The sequence below is a fragment of the Otolemur garnettii genome, unplaced genomic scaffold (genome assembly GCF_000181295.1).
Source record: "Otolemur garnettii isolate 467f Iridium unplaced genomic scaffold, OtoGar3 scaffold00002, whole genome shotgun sequence".
In the NCBI taxonomy this organism is placed as follows: Eukaryota; Metazoa; Chordata; class Mammalia; order Primates; family Galagidae; genus Otolemur; species Otolemur garnettii.
In genome coordinates, this window is record NW_003852397.1 from 12,916,906 (window position 1) to 12,937,276 (window position 20,371).

General features: G+C 37.0%; 1 protein-coding gene across 1 annotated transcript in view; it reads left to right on the forward strand.

Annotated features, from left to right (window-relative positions):
- RFX6 (regulatory factor X6) overlaps positions 1 to 19,935 on the forward strand; it is a 55,477-nt gene extending 35,542 nt beyond the window's left edge. The window contains exons 8-19 of the mRNA XM_003781619.1: positions 3,293 to 3,370; positions 3,487 to 3,600; positions 5,228 to 5,277; positions 7,438 to 7,597; positions 8,473 to 8,617; positions 10,105 to 10,214; positions 10,837 to 10,954; positions 12,300 to 12,422; positions 13,723 to 13,920; positions 15,001 to 15,513; positions 16,369 to 16,581; positions 19,093 to 19,935. Coding sequence (XP_003781667.1) covers positions 3,293 to 3,370; positions 3,487 to 3,600; positions 5,228 to 5,277; positions 7,438 to 7,597; positions 8,473 to 8,617; positions 10,105 to 10,214; positions 10,837 to 10,954; positions 12,300 to 12,422; positions 13,723 to 13,920; positions 15,001 to 15,513; positions 16,369 to 16,581; positions 19,093 to 19,268 — 1,998 coding nt within the window. The 3' untranslated portion in view covers positions 19,269 to 19,935. The remainder of the gene's footprint in view (positions 1 to 3,292; positions 3,371 to 3,486; positions 3,601 to 5,227; positions 5,278 to 7,437; positions 7,598 to 8,472; positions 8,618 to 10,104; positions 10,215 to 10,836; positions 10,955 to 12,299; positions 12,423 to 13,722; positions 13,921 to 15,000; positions 15,514 to 16,368; positions 16,582 to 19,092) is intronic.
- The last annotated feature ends 436 nt before the right edge of the window (positions 19,936 to 20,371 follow it).

The following is a 20,371-nucleotide window of genomic DNA, read 5'->3' on the forward strand; positions in this document are numbered from 1 at the left end:
GTTGAGCTATAGGCGCCGAGCCACAAAAGTTTTGAGATACAAAAAAATCAAGAAATGCAAACTGCACAGACAGAAACAAATGATGCCCTCCCAGCATCACCGATAAAGCTGACCAAGCTGAAACTTGCACAGGTGAATCAGAAAGGACGCTGTTGACTGCGTTTTTTAGAAGGGAAATAATAGACCATAAGACAGTCTGTCTCAAAACTTTCGTAGTGACCCATGTAGTCTCCTCTCTGTTACATGTGGTGACATGTCTCAGTTATCACATGCTTTTTACCTTGTAGATAGAATGTGTGACATTATTACTTCGTATTTGAGAAACTGCCAGTCAAGGTTAACATATGGCAGTTTGTGGAGAAGGCTGTGGATCTCAGTTCTTTGAGGAAGGGTAAACTGAATAACTTTTGTGGAGAGGATGGCTTCCATGCAAACTCATCATGAAGATATTTCATTTGTAAATATACCTGGTGTGTGAGAGAGAGAGGGACAGGGAGGGCAAGCAACAAAGAACAAAAAGAGGTGAGGATCAGGCTGCAATAGTTGCTGTCAGTTTCTTTGCTGGCCTCTAAGGAATTTCTTACTTGCCAACTTGAAAGACTTGTTTGTAGATCGTTTCTCACTCAGATATAACTTCATTCCCAGTGGTCTCCATCATAGGCACTAGGAACTAACACTTCACTTTGTCCCTTGAGATCAGTTTCACCCTTTCACGTTTTTTTAGCCAGTAGCCAACTTCCCCAATACTTTGTCAGTTCCTAGAAAGAGGAGTGAGGCTGAAGCCAGGCATCTATAGCACCTGCTTCTTTAAGGCAGAAAGAAAGGAGACTGCTCTAGGAGAAGCCGACTCCAGAGAGAGATGTTGGCTGAAGCTGGGGGCCCTGCTTGCTGACTCATCAGACGGTCACTCAAGGCAGTTGCCACCCCCACCGCTTGCTTACCGCCTTTAATGGAGCTGAGTCTTATCTCTGCTCTTGCCCTCTCTAATGTGGTCTCTGCTCTCAGAAAACTGAGTAAAATTGTGCTTATAAAGGATGCAAAGGGTACTACAATTGAAATTTAAATTGTAAGACTGTGTAGGAAAGAAAGTACTAATAGTGAGGTTAAAAAATGTTAACCATTTGTGTATAAAGCTAAATTTTGACACAAACAAATCAAAATACATGTGGAGATAAAAGCTTATTTGTCCATTAGTAGGTTTCAGGGTTCTAAGGGTTAATTAAAAGTTTTTTTTTTTTTAATTGAGGCACAATAGATATACATATTTTGGGGGTATGTGTGATAATTTAATATGCTCATATAATCTGTATAGATCAAACCAATGTAATTGGGATATCTATCACCTGAAATATTTATCTTTTCTTTATACTAGAAACGTTTGAATTATTCCCTTCTGGCTATTTTGGACGTTGTAAACTCTAATCACTCTACTGATTGATATCAAATGCCAGGTCTTACTTCTTCTAACAAAGTGTATATTTGTACACATTAACCAACTCTCTGTCCCTACTCTTCTCAGCCTCTGGTAACCAGTCTACTCTCTACCTCATGAGATTCACTTTCTTATCTCCCACATATGTGTGATAACATGTGATATTTGTCTTTCTGTGTGTGGCTTGTCTTACTTTGCATAATGATCTCTAATTTCATCCATGTTGCTGCAGAGACCAGATTTTACCTATGGTTGAAGAATGTTCCTTGAATACATACTGTATTTCCTTTATCCATTCATCCACTGATGGGCACTGAGGTTGATTCTGTAATTTTGACTATTGTGAATAGTGTTGTAATAAGCATGAGAGAGCAGATACCTCCTTGATATATTGTTTTCCTTTCTTTTGGACATATAAACAAGGGGTACATTTTTGTTAACAGGTGTGACTTCCCTTCCATCTTTCAAGTACTTTGCATCCCCATTTTAAGCGTTATGACTTGGCAATCCATCTAAAAATATAACAACATTGCTTAAAGTACAGAGCAAGTCTCATTTGCAATAATGATGTCATATCCTGCTAGAGGGGTCCTATGGTCAGCAGGCCTCCAAGGAAATAGAGTGGTAATCCTCATGACATCATTGTTCAGCTGTGAGCAGGACCACAAAGATGAGTGCTCTCACTGGGCTGCAGAAATAAAGAGTGGAATGCAAAGGGTTAAGATAGGACACCCGCATTACCGCCCCCCCCCCCGCAATGCTGTTGGGATCAAAATAATTGATATCCATCCATTTTTAAACATGTATCACAGATTATTCCAACCACTTTGTTAATTCATTTAGTCGTCAAATAACCTATATAGTTACTGTTATTATCATGTTGATTTTATAAATGAGGAAATTAAAGCACATAAATATTAAGCAGCTAGTCCAATGTCACAGAGGTAACAAGTGGCAGATTAAAGCTGGGATTCAAATCCAGGTCATCTGAAGGCAAAACTCATGCCTTTAAACACTAAGCTGAGCTCCTTTTCACATAAAGCACATGACCAGCCACAGGCAGGGACATTTCTAGCACATAAAATAAAGGTTTTAGTTTGAATATTTTTAAGTTGGTGGAATATTATTTAATTCAAATTCACTGGAAATTTTAGAATATATTTAAAACTATGCAGCACCAATATCCACATTGATTTGGAAATAGAGATTTTTCACAACAGACACTCAATATTTGAATGGGGGGGAAATGCATTATTTGATATTATTACTAATTTCAGATAATATTTTATAAAGTCTCACTGTGTGCCAGGTACTGTTCCTGGCATCTTTTTTGATTTTCTTAACACCACATGAATAATATGTTATTATGACCTATTTAAAGATAAAAGGCTTGAAGCTCAGGGATGGTAACCTGTCAGCTCAGACACACCTGCTAGGGACCACAGGGGAGCTGGGCCCTCAGGTTCAGCTGACTCCAGAGCCAAAACGAACTTATTACGTCACACTGCTCCAAGCATCCACTTAATAAAACTGTGTGAAGAGTGATGTATTGTATCATTTCATGTTTATTTCCCCCAAGCAAAGATAATTTTCTAACTAGGCAAAAAATCAGGATGCTGCTTTGACCCACAGCTCCCTGCACAGCCACCTTTTTCTATGTTCCCATCACACTATACTGCAATCGTCAACTGACTTATGTTTCTCCCTTCACAAGGCAGTAAATTCCTTGAAATGAGGAATTTGCTTTTGAGTTTTCAGCCTTGAACACATGGGTACACAATGAGAGTTTTAAAAATGTGTGTTGAATGAATGAACAAGCAGAAAGGGTGCTTTGGTGAAGCTTTTTCTTCCTTGAAATAGGTTGATACTCTCATAATGATGTACAAAACTCACTGCCAGTGCATCCTGGACAATGCAATTAATGGAAACTTTGAAGAGGTAAGGGTGACAAAGCATGCTTTGTTGACCATACGGTATATACTTTCATGTCCTGTTCTTAACGAGTCCATGGTAAGGAAAAATCTTAACATATATACTGTTTGCTCTGCAATTAGATCCAGCATTTCTTATTACACTTTTGGCAAGGAATGCCTGACCATCTTCTTCCCCTGCTTGAAAACCCTGTTATCATTGACATTTTCTGTGTTTGTGACTCAATTCTTTATAAGGTAAGCTTTTTGAGATGTCTTAAATTTGAACCACTTACTTCTTTACATAGTATGCTATCTAAGTTCTTATATTTTCAATAACTTTGTTATTTCTGGCTGGTGGTACAACACATTTTTTTTTTCTGATGAGAAATCAACCAATTTAATAGTGCATGTTTAATAGTGTATATATTTTAATTAAAGTTTACGTTAAGTAAAACAAACTCAATGTTTGTTTACAACTAAGAATGGTTCTATACATGACATACTTATGATTGGTCAGCTAATTTTTATTAACTGTTAAAGGTGTTTTCAGATTTAAATAACACAATTATTTGCTACAAAAATAACTTGAAAAACCTGAATACTTTTAGCATAAATGCATTAATAGTGTATGCTAATTCTATTCACAAACCAAATGAAAGTCACTAAGTGTCTACAGGAGGATCACAAAGACATCCAGGATAAAGACAAGCTGGCTATTCTTCTAGCCAAACACTTAATGGAAAATGGAAAGAGACTAACCCCCAACAGTCTCTCCCTGATTGCTGAAAGGTCCAAGCTGAGTATTGCAAGCTGGGTACTTTAAATTGAGTCTGGCTATACTTACTTGCTAAATTGTCATCAATACAATTAAAATCTTTCTTCTTAAAAAATAGTCAGAGTTGGCAAGAAAACCCAAGTTGGATCCTGTTAAGTATTTAGGAAATAAAATCCTTCTAAATTAGTTGCCACTCTAAGGTTTTCAACTGTCAGGAAGCTAAAGCAAAAGCTCAGTGGACTCAGTGCAGAAGCAGCTTCGCAGATCAAAAACTGTTGGGTTGGCTTGAGCCAGAATGCGGGAGCCCAGATATTCATCAACACAGGATAAGAGCACAGAGGAGCCAGTGGACCGTATTCTCTGCCCTCAATTCCAGTGAAAGCAGAAGAAAGGCAAGGAGGAGAGCCAGGATTATCTTATTATCTTATGCTTTTTCCTGGTTTGAATAAGGACATGATAATTTAGGGAGAAAAGTTTAATTTGCACTGATTGTCTGTAATGCTTAACACTGAGGGAAGCAACCAGGAGTAGGAATGGAGGCGGGTCCAAAAGATCTGGGCTCACACACACACACACACACACACACACGTACAACCATCAGAGCAGAGCTCTTTGGACTGTCACTCAGCTCCTCCAAGAAGTACCCTTAAAACATACTTCCCCCTGCAAATGATTTTTTTTTTTAGTCTATCATAGAAATCCTGGGCTAAGTAACTTTAAACGAACCTGTTTTCTCCTCTTTATGGTGGAACCAGGGAGGCACAGTGAGCAGGTACATAGTACAACGTAAAATGAGCTTCTGAGAGATTGTCATCCCCCTCTGGAGTGTGGTCAGAGTGTGGTTTTAGTCGTAAAACGGCGCCTGATGACCACGGCCAATCCTTTGTAATGAACATATTGGGCATACAATACTGTCTCCTGTTTCACTGTCTTACACACTCACACACAACACATACGGACATTCATTTTAGAGATACATTTATAACTTTCTGAAAGGAGTAAATGTGTTATTCTCCAGGAAGCTAGGAGGAAAAAAATAACTGATGAGTAATGTCTCTCTGTAGCAACAGTGAAGATTCACATTAACACTCTTTTGCTGTGATTAAGGTTCTCACAGACGTACTCATTCCTGCAACCATGCAAGAAATGCCTGAAAGGTATGTTCGGTTAGTAAAACAATTGTTCCTTAGTGTGGGCTTTCACCTGATACATTATATTAAAAGAAAACAGTAGGCAATAATTTATTCATTTATCAAGAGTATTTTCTTACTCCGTCCCTTTGTATCAGCTAGAAGAGATCTTTAGTCCTTATATTTGGACCTCAGTGAATGAAATGGGGTAAACAATTCTGAAATCCCTTTATTTGAGAGCTGCCAAAATGAAAAATGGATATTTAAGTGCCATTGACCTTCAAGATTCTGAGAAAGTTCTTCAGTGGAAACAAGGTAGAAGATGATAAATGGCGATAATTGACAGAAAATAACTACCATGATTAAAAACTCTAGGGAAATGTTACATATAATTATTAAGTTGGATCTTAATTACAAAATCAGAAAGTGGCATGATAAATTACTGCCTTCTTTTAACAAAGAATAAACTCTCAAATAATTTACTGAGATGAAACCTGAAGACTTTTCACAAAGACTTTTTTCATTTCATATGAGACCATTAGAAAGTTGAAAACAAAGTCAAATTTTTCTTTGAAAACAAATTCTAATGAAATGAAATTTATTTCAGTATTTTGGGGGGCATGAATTCATGTAGGGACGGACATCGTTAGTGCTCAATAAATAGATGTTAATTGATAAAACTTATTTTTTGTTTTTTTGTCTGTGTTTTTAAACAAATTTAGTATCTGTTTATCTTTTCCTCTAATTGTTTTATTTATTTATGTAATAGTTGATGTTCCTGGTTGATGCTTTCTTTTAATTATCAGTTGTCATTTGTGGTTTTTAAAAATCTAATCTATATTGTGAATTTTATATACCTAACACTTCCTTGTTATAGCAAAATGACTGTGCGTACTTAGTGGCAGGCATCCAGTCATGTGACAGTTAATAGTAACAATAGCTGACCTTTATTATACACAGCACAGGCTCTGCAACTTTATGTAAATTATTTAACTTAATTCCTCCAATAAGGCTGAAAGAGACTGTTTATTGATTTATCTCTTACCTATGTGAATAATTCATGGTCCCTGTAGAAAATTAAAAAAACACGTGAGTGCATTTAAAAAAAATCACTTACAGCCTCACTGTATGTTTTAATGTCTTAGATTTTTATTTCACAAACTTTCTTCCTAGGGCTACTTGCAAATACACATATTTCATAAATGGAACCATAGTATACGTGCTATAGCAGAATACTGTAAAAATCTTCCTATATCAATAAAAATCAACATTCTCTTTTTGAATGGTTGCATAGAGTATCTGGAGAATACCATATTTAACCAATTCCTTCTCATTGAACAATTGTATTTTTTAAATCCAGTCTTTCAAACTATTCCAACATAGCTACTATGGTTCCAGATTCACAAAGGAGGAACCTGGGAGTAGAAAAATTAATTTACTTTCCCAGAGAAAACTAGTAAGTGAGGAGCTGAGCCTCGATGTTAGTGAAAGTCTTTTTAACTCTGACCTCTACTTACTGTTTTCTGCACCATGTCGCTGCTCCTAGTGTATGCACCATCCCAAGGAGATTCAGATTTGTTTTGTTGAAATAAAATATGTAGATTTCAATTGATTTTCAAATTTTTTATGTACTTGTAATATATATGCAACCAACATTTGCAATTTTCCAAGTTGGGTCTTGTAATGAGTATGCTTTTTGATAATTCATCTCACAAATTTACATTTGGATTATAAGACTGTGTTACTAGAAACTAGTATCAGATACTTGAAATGATGTTATTATGATTCCAAGACAATGTCTCTCAAGAAGCTAAGACATAAAATCAAGTGCACACTTATCCTACAATTTTTTATAGAATATTATTGAATCATGAGTTAATATTAATAATAAAGATCTTATTTATTAAGTACTCCTTACTGGACAGGCTTTAACCTGGACACTTTGCCTGCATTATTTTATATAATCCATATAATAATCCTATGACCCGGATATTATCATTATTCCCATTGAATAGATGAGGAAAGTGAATTTTGAGGAGATTGAAAGTTTTGACAAGATGATAAATGGCAGACCTAGGCAGAGTCTGTCCTTAGAATTCTAAAGTAATAGTATACTTCCATTAAAATATGCTTACTTAATGGATTTTTTAAAACAATAATACCTTTAACACATAGCTTTCTTTGTAGCTTACTAGCAGACATAAGAAATTTTGCTAAAAATTGGGAACAGTGGGTTGTTTCCTCCTTGGAAAACTTGCCAGAAGCCCTTACTGACAAGAAGATACCTATCGTGCGAAGATTCGTCTCTTCTCTGAAACGGCAAACATCTTTCTTACATCTTGCTCAGGTAAGTTGGTAAATCAATAGTATTTGTCACCAAATCAAAAATTAATCTTCTGACAAGGATAAGTTAGGGGAGCTTCTACAGATTGAAGGAAACTAAATAGATAGTAATTAAATAGAATGCGAGACCCTAAAGTGAGTGATAGAACAAAAAAAGGACATTAGTGGGAAAACTGGTAACATTTTAATTACGTCTGTAGTTCAGTTAATAGTATTGTACCAATGTTAATTGCCTGATTTTGGTAATATTCAATGGTTATATAAAGTGCTAAGAAGCTGGATGGAAAGTATTTAGAAATACTGCACACTAATTTTGCAACTTCTCTGTGTTTTAAAGCTATTTCAAAATAAGAAGTAAAAAAAAAAAATCTGATTGCAATCAAAATGTAAATCACTTATTTGCCATGTGAGTCCAATTGGTATAAATTAAAGTTTTAGGAAATGAGTCCTTGTGAGTGAAACCCACAAACTCAACACATTTTACACTGCCTAATAACTATGGCTTTCCTACAAAGGGAGGGACAAAAGTGATTCATAAATTAGGAATATCGTGTTTGTTTAATGTTAAAATATGAAGGTTTCTTGTCCCCTGAATGTTAAAAAACTACTTTAGGACAAGACATGTAACATCTTTAAACCCTTATTTTATGACCACAAACCAAAAAAATTCATTTTCATGAACTAAGTCCAAAACTAATTTTTAAACCTTTAACAGAGATGATTATGGGTCTCAGCTATTGCTTTTAGTTTTAAAATAAGGAAAAAGTTATGAATGATACTTTTTCCCTTAAGGAGAAAATTACTTTCTCAAAGCTAAAACTTTCCTCTAGATAGACCATAAATGATACAGTGTTGTGTATTTTTACTTTCTTTGTGCAGATCGCCAGACCAGCTCTCTTTGACCAGCATGTTGTGAATTCGATGGTATCTGATATTGAAAGGGTTGACTTGAATAGTATTGGATCTCAGGCCCTTCTTACCATTTCAGGCAGCACAGACACTGAATCTGATATCTACACTGAACGTAAGTCCATTCTCTTTGTTGGAAATAAGGTTTCCCAATGTTGGCACTGTTGACATCTTGAGTAGGGTAATTGTTGGGCGGGGGGGCTGTCCTGTGGGTTATAGGATTTTTAGCAGCATCCTTGGCCTCTACCCAATAGATGCCAGGAGCAGCCTGCCCTGAATTGAGAAAACCAAAAATGTCTCTAGACACTGTCAAATGTCCCTTGTGCCGTCAAATCACAACTCATTGAGAAAAACGTAGTATAAATAACAATTTGAATTAAAAAATATAGGGTGTCCAAAAGGTTCGTGTGCAATTTACTTTGTTACACTAATTTAAATTGCACATGAACTTTTTGTCCACTCTGTATTTGTCTTCTATCCAAAAACAGTTGTACTTACTCATTGCAGAAAACCTGGGAAATACAGACAATATCGAGAAAACCAAAAGTAATCTATAATCTCATTGCCTAGAAACAACCAAAATAGAAATAACTTGGAGACAATAAAAATGATTTTATGGTCCATGAATTTTCTTTCAGTTTTACATCACATGCACACACATTTGCATGCGTTTTATTTATAATATTGTCATTATTCAGTGGATGATACATATAGGAATGATATTTCAGTACAATGTTGTTTTTCAAAGGAAACTCTCTACTCAGGTTTAAATCACCTAACAGAAATTACCAACCCAAAATGTGTGACTAGACAAGTAGGCTTGATTTCCGAGGAATAATAACCCACAATTTTTCCCTCTCTTTCTCTCTGAAAAGACAAAAACCCCCTGACAGCCTCCTATATAGCAAAAATGATGGACTTCTCTCTGGGGGGCAACTTCAACCCCACTTTTTATCTCCTAACATAAAATTTTATTAACCTGAGATTCAGTAAACCTCACACTCTTAAATGAAGTGACAGTCCTAAACTTCCCCACTAAGTTTTATATGATGGAAGATTATTCAGGTAAATGGCTGAATTCTGCAGGCTGAGTTTAAATTTTGCTAATATAAAGGACATTTTTAGAAAGTAGGAAATCAGCAAGGCTGATATATACCTATGTACGGAGGGTGCCAAAAATGTATACACATTTTGAGAAAGAAAAACACAGTCTTAAAATTGTAATACGTCTTCCCCAGTTACAAGATGCAAGATACAGTATACAAGATAACAAATGTTATCAGTGTATACTGAATATTACAATTTTAATACAGTCTTTGTGTGTACATTTTTGGCACTCTCTGTGTATGTGCACATATATGTGTATATATGTGCTTCAAGTTAAAATTTCAAAGAGGACTAAGAATTTTTTTGTTACCCCTCTTAAAATATGAAACAAATTACTTTTACACCTTTAACTTAATCTACTTGATTAACTTAATCTAACTACCCTTTTATGCTATCAAATTATTGATGATTCCTAGTTTTAGGTTTTCTTTTGTAAGACTTGAGTGCAATGTTCTGCTTTCTTTCTTTTTTTTTTTTTTTTTTCTGTTTTGGTAGATGATTCTATCACTGTGTTCCAAGAACTGAAGGATCTCCTTAAGAAGAATGCCACTGTGGAGGCTTTTATTGAATGGCTGGATACTGTGGTAGAACAGAGAGTTATTAAGGTAGATTAATTTTTTTTTTTTTGAGATAAAGTCTTACTCTGTTGTCCCAGGCTAGAGTGCCCTGGTGTCTGCCTAGCTCACAACCACTGTGAACTCCAGGGCTCAATCCTCCTGCCTCAGCCGCCCAAGTAGGTGGAACCACAGCAGCTCCCCACAAAGCCCTCACTAGTTGGTGTTCGTCATTTCATTTCAAGGAAACTAGTTAGAGTTGGGGGATTTTCTCTTCTGCAGGGAAAACAGATTATCATTCAGGAACCAGAGAAGTCACAGTTAATCATTTACAGAAATACATAACCCTTCCTTCATGCCTGACCTTCTGGGCTTTTTAAAGCTCTGTGAAAGGAAAATTTAAAGATACAAATATTTTGTAAATTATTTCATTTGGTTGTCTAATTCTATTTGAAAACAAAGCCATATAAAATAAAGACTTGTCACCCTTAAAATGACAGCAGTGACAGCCTAAAATTAAATCCCTGATAGGTCGTTTTGTTTAATGAAATAAATGGCATGCTATACCATCTGTCCATTTGTCAAACGTCTGTTTACCTCATGACCCAACATAAGACGCGTGCAGTAAGGAGAGGACAGATTTTATAGTTTCATTTTGTTCCTTTACTTTTAGACGAGCAAACAAAACGGAAGATCATTAAAGAAGAGGGCTCAAGACTTTCTGCTAAAGTGGAGCTTTTTTGGTGCTCGAGTGATGCATAATCTCACCCTGAACAATGCATCCAGTTTTGGTATCCTGTGTGCTTTATGAAACTCTTATTAAATGAATTATATCATTGGTTTCTCAGTCACATCTCCTATCATTTTTAAACATGTTGCCTGATCGTCTCTCAAACTCAATCTGAATGTGAAGCTTGTAGAGAATAGCAGCTATGAAACTGGCTGGGTCTCAGAGTCCGACCATGTGCAGGGTTAAATCCTGACCCTGCACCTCGCTGGCTGTGGGCTCTACCCAAGCCAGTCTGCTCATTGAAGAAGGAGAAGGATATTCTCTTTCTAGCCTTGTGTAGGTGCTTTAGGGAGAGGATGTATATAAAAACACATTGCTGATTCTCAGTAAACGCTTAATGAATAGCAGCTATTATCGTTACATTCCATCAGTGCTTGAAGAAGTTTTCATTGTGGAAAAAACAAACCAAAATTAAGACATTATGTTCCAAAGGGACTATTCAGTTCAAAATGGCCGATTTAGGCCCCCTTTCCAAGCATCCACTCAGCTGCACTTCAGGAATCAGAGCGGCTTAGATAACACACTCTCCGTTACGTTTCTGAACTATCTTTCCTGATCTGTGTGACTTCTGAGACAACCTGGGTCGTGTCAGCTTTTTCAAAAATTGAATACTGTCTTTTCCCTAAAATTCTGAAGATTCCTATTTTCTAGGTAAAATGTTGAACTCAGGGCCAGCACATTTACATTTAATAGGTACATTTCAAGAAATCTTCACACTGTGAACTAGATTAAGATTGCTAAATCGTTTTTATTTAAGGTTCAATGGAATTAAATAAAATCCATGAACTTGTATTGAAGGATGAACTAAAAGTAAAAAGAAGTTGAAGGTTTCCAGTTGAAACCTTCCCATGAAAATTATTCTTTTGCTTTTTTCTTGAATCAAAAAATATTTTATTTCAGGCTAGAAAGACATCTCCTTACCTGATTCCTTTTTTTCAGACCGTGTTTGGCTATTGTCTAATTATTTAGTACAGAGCAAACAGAAATAGAGCAGAATAGAGCTCATTCTCTTGAGGTTAAAGCTTATCACGCTCCAGTGTGTGCCCTCTCAAAGCATAAAGCATGTCTCACTTTCATCCGTATTTTCCTTTGATGTAATTAGTGGCCAAAAAGCTGGCAGGACAGTACACTCACTGAGCTGGGCAGGCGGTACACAGAAAGATTAGAGACCCCAGTTAAGCATGTTGGTCTTAGCAGGTCATTTAAAGTCCAACAAGTATTTGTTTATTTCACTTACTCCTTGTAAAGTGTTGCGAGATGGTCACAAAGATAACTCTCTTTTTTTCTCTTTCTCTCTTTTTTTTCATTTCACAACGTCCTCTCCCCATTCTCCATTCATACTCAAGGTTCTTTCCATTTGATTCGAATGCTTCTTGATGAATACATTCTCCTGGCCATGGAGACCCAGTTTAACAATGACAAAGAGCAGGAGTTACAGAATTTATTAGACAAGTATATGAAGAATTCAGGTAATTTAAAATAAGTATTTTACTTTGCATATTTCTTTCTTTAAATCTAAGTTCAGAAATCTCTAGTGGTTTTTTTTTTTTTTCCTCTGTACCTAAGAGATTTTCTTCAAGTTCTTTAGTATAACATCTCCTGTTGGACAAAATGGCGCCTCCCTTTCTTCCTGAATAATAAAAATCAAACTATAAATATAGTTTAAGGTATAAAACCATGAATATGCATGAACGATTTTATATCCCAGTTAGGATTTTAGTATTATTTACAATAACCTAAAGTATTTGTACTTTGTAAATGTATGTGATAATGAACTGCTTATGCTTTATAAAAAGGTAAATTACAGATGGCTATACAATTGTGCATAATAGAAATAATTTTTATTTTTATTTATTTATTTATTTATTTGAGGCAGAGTCTCAGTGTGTTGCCCTTGGTAGAGTGCCGTGGCATCACAACTCAGAGCAACCTCAAACTCTTGGGGTTAAGCAATTCTCTTGCCTCAGCCTCCCAAGTAGCTGGGACTACAGGCACCCACCACAATGCCCGGCTATTTTTTGGTTGCAGTTGTCGTTGTTCAGCAGACCCAGGCCAGGCTCGAACCCTTCAGTCTCAGTGTATGTGGCTGGTGCCCTACTCACTGAGCTACGGGAGCCACGAGGAATAACTTATTTTTATGAAAACAGAAAATAAATAAATCTTGTCAAAACACACACATACACGTGGGTTTATTATAGTTTCAAAATTTTTCTCCAAACACATGATTACTGATACCATATACCAAAGCTCTTGAAGCACTATTTTTTCTTTCATAAATTTATACATAGAGTAGTCAAGGTGTTTATTGGACACTCTGAAGGATATAGAATTGATGTTCTTAATTTCCGGAAATTTAGATGAAGTTGGAGAAGTGACTGTAATATAAAAAATAACTAATTCAAGACAATACATGTGGTATACTGCATGTATAAATAGTGTAGAAATAAGGTCTGTAGGAGTTTAGAGAAGGAAGGGAACACATATATTTGGCATGGGATGATTTGTATTTTGAAGCCTTCACCCCAGAGTGGATTATGTGAGCGTGCCCCTCAGAACACACTTAACCTCACAAATACACAACTCACAAAAGCCAGCATCATTGCCAAGAACAAAGGTCTGCCAGCCTTGTTTCCTCCATGGAACACATTGCTTAGCAGTTTTTAGATTGATTTACTCAATCATGACAGATTTTCAGGTTATTTGACTTGGGTTTATCTACGAGGAATATGGGAATAACCCCAGCTTCCCCATTAAAAAACATCTTTCCAGATGCAAGTAAAGCTGCCTTCACCGCTTCTCCGAGTTCATGTTTTCTGGCTAACCGTAACAAAGGGAGCTTAGTTTCCAGCGACGCAGTGAAGAATGAAAGCCAGGTGGAGACCACCTACCTTCCGCTGTCCTCCAGTCAACCTGCTCCCGCCCTGCACCCATTCCCTGCCGGGAAAACAGACAGCATGCCGCTCGCAGGTACCCTGTAAAAAAACCAGGACAACCACCGAGGCTCGAACACGCCTCAGAGGAGCCTATTCCTTTATTTGTCTTACGATTTGTCACTTACAGTGATTCCAAGCATAAAAAAGGATTATCTCAACTGGCTTTTAACACAGATTTATAATATTTTTATAATTTTCAGCAGTTATCATTCAATGAATGCCATTATTAACATAGATATCACATTTTGACAAACTCGATAAGTCATATCAGGAGTATGGATAAGTTATCTTTGTGTAATGGAAAAAAAAATAAGGTCAGCTGTGCATTAAATCCTTAAGATGCTTTGAAGATCCAGAAATGGAGTTGCTTATTTGTTTCCAGCTTCTGAGGAGACTTTATTTCTTGTCTGTTAGAAAGTGGATTTATCTATCTTAGGATTACCATTGCAATAATTTCCCCTATTGGGCTATGGTCTTCTTTGTGTCAAAATGAATGTTAACTGGCTTGAACTAGTTACTAGGAAGTATTTTAAATCTGCTTATTGCCTTAAGTCTCTTTTGAAATCCTTTTACATTACCTCATTGACCATATAGGATTTTAAAACTTGGATCCAATTCCATGTATGGAAAATCACAGGCCCAGAGAGTTTGTGGCCTTCATAAATTGCACCGTTCATTGTGGTGTTAGCATGATACTTTGAAAGACTGCCTTGAAGTCGTGGCCATTTTGACACGAGTACCTTTTCCTTTTACTCTCAAAATCAAACCATTTAATATTCAGCTTGTTGTTTAAAGTGGAGAATGTGAGCAGCAGACTCCTATGCCCTTCCGAATAAGTTCTGTCTTCACACCCGTGGAAGCCTGACTCCCTCCCAGATATTCCTCTGTAGTTACTAACTTCACGTCTCTCTGAAGTTAGTCTATAAAACTAACATGGATTATACATGTGTTGATTGATACATGTGTTGCAATTGCATTTTTTCAAATATGAATTTTTGGAGGGTAAGAATGAACCAAGTAGGAAAAAAAGATATATTAATAAACTTTTTGAAGATTTTTAAAAGATGTTAGTACGTCTACTTTACTATGACACTAAGTGGTAATTTTTTTCCAGGTCAAATGGAGCTTTCACAGAGCGCTGGTCATCTGATGACACCACCCATTTCTCCAGCCATGGCAAGCCGAGGAAGTGTCATTAACCAAGGGCCAATGGCAGGGAGACCCCCAAGTGTGGGCCCAGTACTGTCAGCTTCATCACACTGCTCGACATACCCAGAGCCCCTTTATCCTACTCTCCCTCAAGCCAACCATGACTTGTACGGGACCAGCTCTAACTATCAGACTGTGTTTAGGGCACAGCCCCACCCCGTATCGGGACTCTATCCTCATCACACTGAGCACGGTCGATGCATGGCCTGGACTGAACAGCAGCTTCCTAGAGACTTCTTCAGTGGCAGCTGTGCTGGATCTCCATATAGTTCCCGGCCACCTTCTAGCTATGGACCATCCCCACATGCCCAAGATTCACACAGTATGCCGTTTTTAAATTCAGGAAGCTTCAATTTCCTGAGCAACACAGGGGCTGCCACCTGTCAAGGAGCCTCGTTGCCTCCTGGTTCACCTAACGGTATTGAAATTTTTAAACAAATTTTGTATGGTTTTTGAGGCGGCTGATAAGAAAAAAAACAGACAATGAGCTCCATCTCTGCTGAATAGCAAGTCATCCCGTGTCAACCTTATCACAGTCAGCGAATCTTAGGCATTTAGAGCTGATTCCTGCTACATACAGACATATTCTGTAATTCTTATGTCTTTACTAAAGTTGCCCTGGTAAATGTCACATACAATAAAAAAGATTACGTCAAACCATATGCTTAAGACCAACCTTCATAGCTCCAAAGAAGAATGTTTTGTCTTTTAAAAACATTTTTAGTGGATAATATTTCTTCCAGAGAACTAAAACCAGACTTTAATGATGAAGAACAAAATGATGACCCAACGAGGTTGATAAAAACTTCAAGTTAGGAGAGCTAGGGAGACCTGTGGATACCTGCAGACACCAAAATAGGCTTTGAGCGCAAGCTACTTTGATGCCTTCCTCCTAAATGTAGGCCAGCCTTTTTCCTATAAACATGAAGCTATAAATAAAAACAGTATTTTCTAAGAGACTAAAAGGGCATTTTTCTTTCTTAATAGGCAGATCTTGTTAATTTAGATAAGGGAGACATGAGAAGGGTATACTCTGTGTCTCAAAATTAACAATGTGACAGTCCTTTTTTTTTTTTTCCAAAAAAAATCCCAGCATAGTAAACCATATCCATATATAAGCATAAATCCAACACTATAACAAATGTAAATATAAATGGAATATTTATAGTTTGACACCTTTAAGGTTTACCTCCCCCCAAATAGTCATTTTTATTCTTTCCTGAATGTTCTTTGTAATAAGTTAATAGCACGTTCTCAACACTTTCTATTACAGGATACTATGGGACCAATGTCAACTACCCAGAGTCTCACAGACTTGGATCGATGGTGAATCAGCACGTTTCTGTCATCAGCAGTGTTCGCTCACTGCCTCCCTACAGCGACATTCATGACCCACTTAACATTTTAGATGACAGTAGTAGAAAACAGCCCACCTCGTTTTATGCAGACACATCACCTCCAGTTGCATGTCGGACTCCAGTACTAGGTAAATTGTTGTAGTTGCTCTAGAAAACATTGTAAAAAGCCATTGACCTTGGGTGTGCAGCATTACTTGAGGGAGATGTGTTGAGGGGAACTGAGCCCTTACAGCCCCACATTTAATGTGTCACTTTGAATCTAAGTTTTGTTTTTATATCTGAGTATACACAGTTACTAACAGTTTTCCATTTCTTATTCTGTACAGCACAATTATGCAGCCTACCTTAGATCTATTATTATTTCAAAAAAAGGTGGCATCTATTATTTAAGCAAAAATTAATGTAACCTGTCAAATCCAATCTAAACCTATTAGTTTCCCAAGGGCGTTAATGGTGGCTTTTTCTCACTCTGTCTTGATTGCTGTTGGAGTAGCCCACTTGTAATACCAACAGGTATCTTCAAGCCTTATAATTTTCATTGTTCCTGAGAACCAGTACAGGTTTTTATAAAAATAATGTCTTGTGGTGGAGGTTGTTAGCATTTTCTCCACCTTATGTAAACATGATTCAATTCCTCTGTAGAAAATGTTGCTATTTTCATTGTTTTACAACATACAAATTGATGAAAAATGAGCAAAATAGTGCACTTGCCATGAAATCTCTTTGAATCATCAGGTTGCAGTCTCTAAGCTTCAGCTATGAAGAAATTCCGCAAGTTGAAATAGGTGCATCAGCAGCACTTAGCAAAAAGTCTGCCATATGTGTATATAAGACCAGTTATCAGTGAGGGGGAAAAGAAGTAAAAACTAAATCTACGTGTACATGTAGTCTATACAAATTAATTAATATGTTATTGCTAATAACATAGACTTAGAGACTAAATATAGGTATTGATTTAGTTTCTAAAACTACTAATAAGGTATCACAGAAAAAGTATATATTTGTTAAGTATCAAGCCCAAGTGTTAGTCTTTACACGAGATGGTTGAAATCTCCCAATGGAATTGATTTCAGACTAATGTAAGTAAAGGGCATTGACACCCAACCAGAGCATAAGGGAAAATGAAATAAATTTCATCTGTCCTTGCTTAGTGTACTTTTCCAATAATTCAATAGGAAGTACTTCTACCCTTCCTGTTGATCATCACAGATGTTCCCTGAGCAGAGTCTAGCAGCTCATCTCCTGCTATCTGCAAATGGCCATTGCTTCTAGGTTACTCTAATGAAGCAGAAAATTCCACTTCAGGAAGTTTCCTCACCATGAGACTAAAATGTACTGTGTTGCTATTGTTACTATTAGTTCTGTTTGCTTGTAGAGATAGTAGAAGCTTTGATGAAACATGGGTTGGCAGTAGGGTGGATTCTAAGTGTCCGTTGTCAGAGCTGGCTAGCAAGTAGAGTGAAAAGGGGGCTTCAGGGCGAAAAGAAAAACTAGAATAAGTGGGTAAGGGGAATGCAAGGAGAATCAAGACCCACCGTAGGCTTCCTTGGTCATAAAGCCTGGTTCCAGTGACAGGAAACATGCCATGTCAGCTATAAGAGGGCAACATACATTAGGGAAATATAGAGCAAGTGAGCCAGTTAGTGAATATTTCTGATAACCTACTATGTGCCAGACTCCATTTTAGGTGTGAAGAAATGGTAGCAATCAGGCCATAGTTCCTGCCTGTAAGAAGTTCACATTCAAGTATGGAAGAGGAAGGCAACACATATTCTATAAACACATGCATTAAAAAGATAATTTCGGGTACTGGGGCTGGGGTGGGGGATTAAATAGGATAAAATGGCAGATAGCAGTCAAGGAGCTGGATTTAGGTAAGGAAGTTGGGAAAAGAATCCTGAGGTGGAAACATTTGTGTTGTAAGCTGAGTAAAGAGAAGGAGGCAATGAATGACTGAAGACCTGAGGGAGGAGTTCGTGGGCCAAAGGAGCAGCCAGTGCAGAGCCTCTGAAATCAGAACACACTTGGAAAGATTACTGGGTGGGAAGAGGTCCAGTGTAGCTTAAACATGGTGACTGAAGGAGAAAGTGGAGCAAAAGAAATCAAAAGGCAAGGATCAACCCACTTGGGGTTTTATGAACCAGGGCAAGACGCTTAGACCTTGTTCAAGAGTATGTGAAGTCATGGTAGCATTTGGGAAAAAGAGTGAAATTTGAGTTATCCCTCAGCAAGATCATTCTGGCTATTGTCTGGAGGATGAGAGGGAGAGACAAAGATGAGGATCATGGACCAGTTAGGAGGCTGCTAATCCAGATAACAGAAGATGGTTGGTTGGAACTGCAGTGGCGAGGGTGCAGAGGAAAAGAGGAGGTAGATTGGGGAATACATTTTCGTGGTAGAACTTAAGTTGAAATTGAGTTTTCTTTGCAAAATAATGCATAGAAAAAATGACTTCTGGAAGAATAGCAAGTGGGAAATAATGAAAGAAAAGATTACTGTGTTGACAAACCATACAAACTCGAATTTAGAATGGATGTTTGTGCTAAACACATAAATACAAAGGCTTACAGTGAGTGGCATTTGCAAAGAAAAACAAATGGCAATCAATTTTCAGTTGCTGATTATATTTTCCCTTACAGCTTCCAGCTTGCAAACTGCAATACCCTCCTCCTCATCCCAGTGTATGTATGGAACTTCCCATCAGTATCCGACTCAAGAAACCCTGGACTCCCATGGAGCAAGCAGCAGAGAAATAGTGTCTTCTTTGCCACCCATCAACACTGTGTTCATGGGAACGGCAGCTGGAGGCACTTAACCAACATTGTTGTGTGGGGGTTGAAACTATAAAAGTCTCTGCTGTCCACATGTCATTATCCATTCATGCTACTGTGACAGTAAAGAGAGTGGACTATGCGGTGTCTAGACATTGTTTTTCAAGTCAAACATTGTACTCTGGATGACTCCATAGTGAGTGGCGATGCTTGCAAAGTTTGCTTGCACACGAATGGTTTAAAATGTGATCTCCTTATTAATCATAGTTTCTCAAAATTATCAAATGAAACCAGTGGAGATTTGAAGTTGGAAACATTTCAACTATGAAGATTTATACTATTTCATTGTCTAATTTATTAAAAATTTGTGTGCTCTTTCATCTTTGGTTTCTATAAAAGAGAAACATATATTTAATGCCTTTACAATACCTGTAATTTATTAGGATCTCAGAATCATTGTTTACTATCCCTTATTTGACAAAAAGTCAAATGTGTGTGTTCTACCTCCTGTGGAAATGTTTACAAAGTCAAGACTTAATTCACTTCAAGCTAGACCAAAGTGGCTTGACTTCTAGTTCCTGTGCTTTAGAGTGATGATTTCTGTTACATAGTTGTAGATCAAGTTTATGTAACCGAATAGACATAATAAATGCTTTCCCCTCTTTATTTAAGAAAGATGAAAAAAATTTAAAAAAGCAATGTATGGAAATATTTTAAAGGCTTTCTTTCTCTCAGGGCTGGTACCGTTTGTGAAGAGGGCTGAGGATTTGCAGGCAGAGCTCCTTTGGATATGAAATTAAGGCGGCAATCTGGTTGACCAAACACTAACAAGGATATTTGCATATCAGATCCATGTGTATAGATATAAAGATATTGTGACTTGGAGACTTGAATTTCTTCAGATTTGGAAACAGTCTTTTATCATGTGCTCTGCTTGTAAACTGAGAGCAAATGAGTATTCCAAGATCATCTGGATGCAAAGGCTAATTCAGAAGTAAAGGATTCATTACATGCAAATTAATACAATTTCATAGCACCATCTATCCAGCTCTGTTTCTTTTTCTTTTCTGTACGTCTCGTCTGAATGGACTGTTTTAAGACTCCTGGCTGACAGTAGGGAACTTCTATTAACTTTACAGTTTTCTCC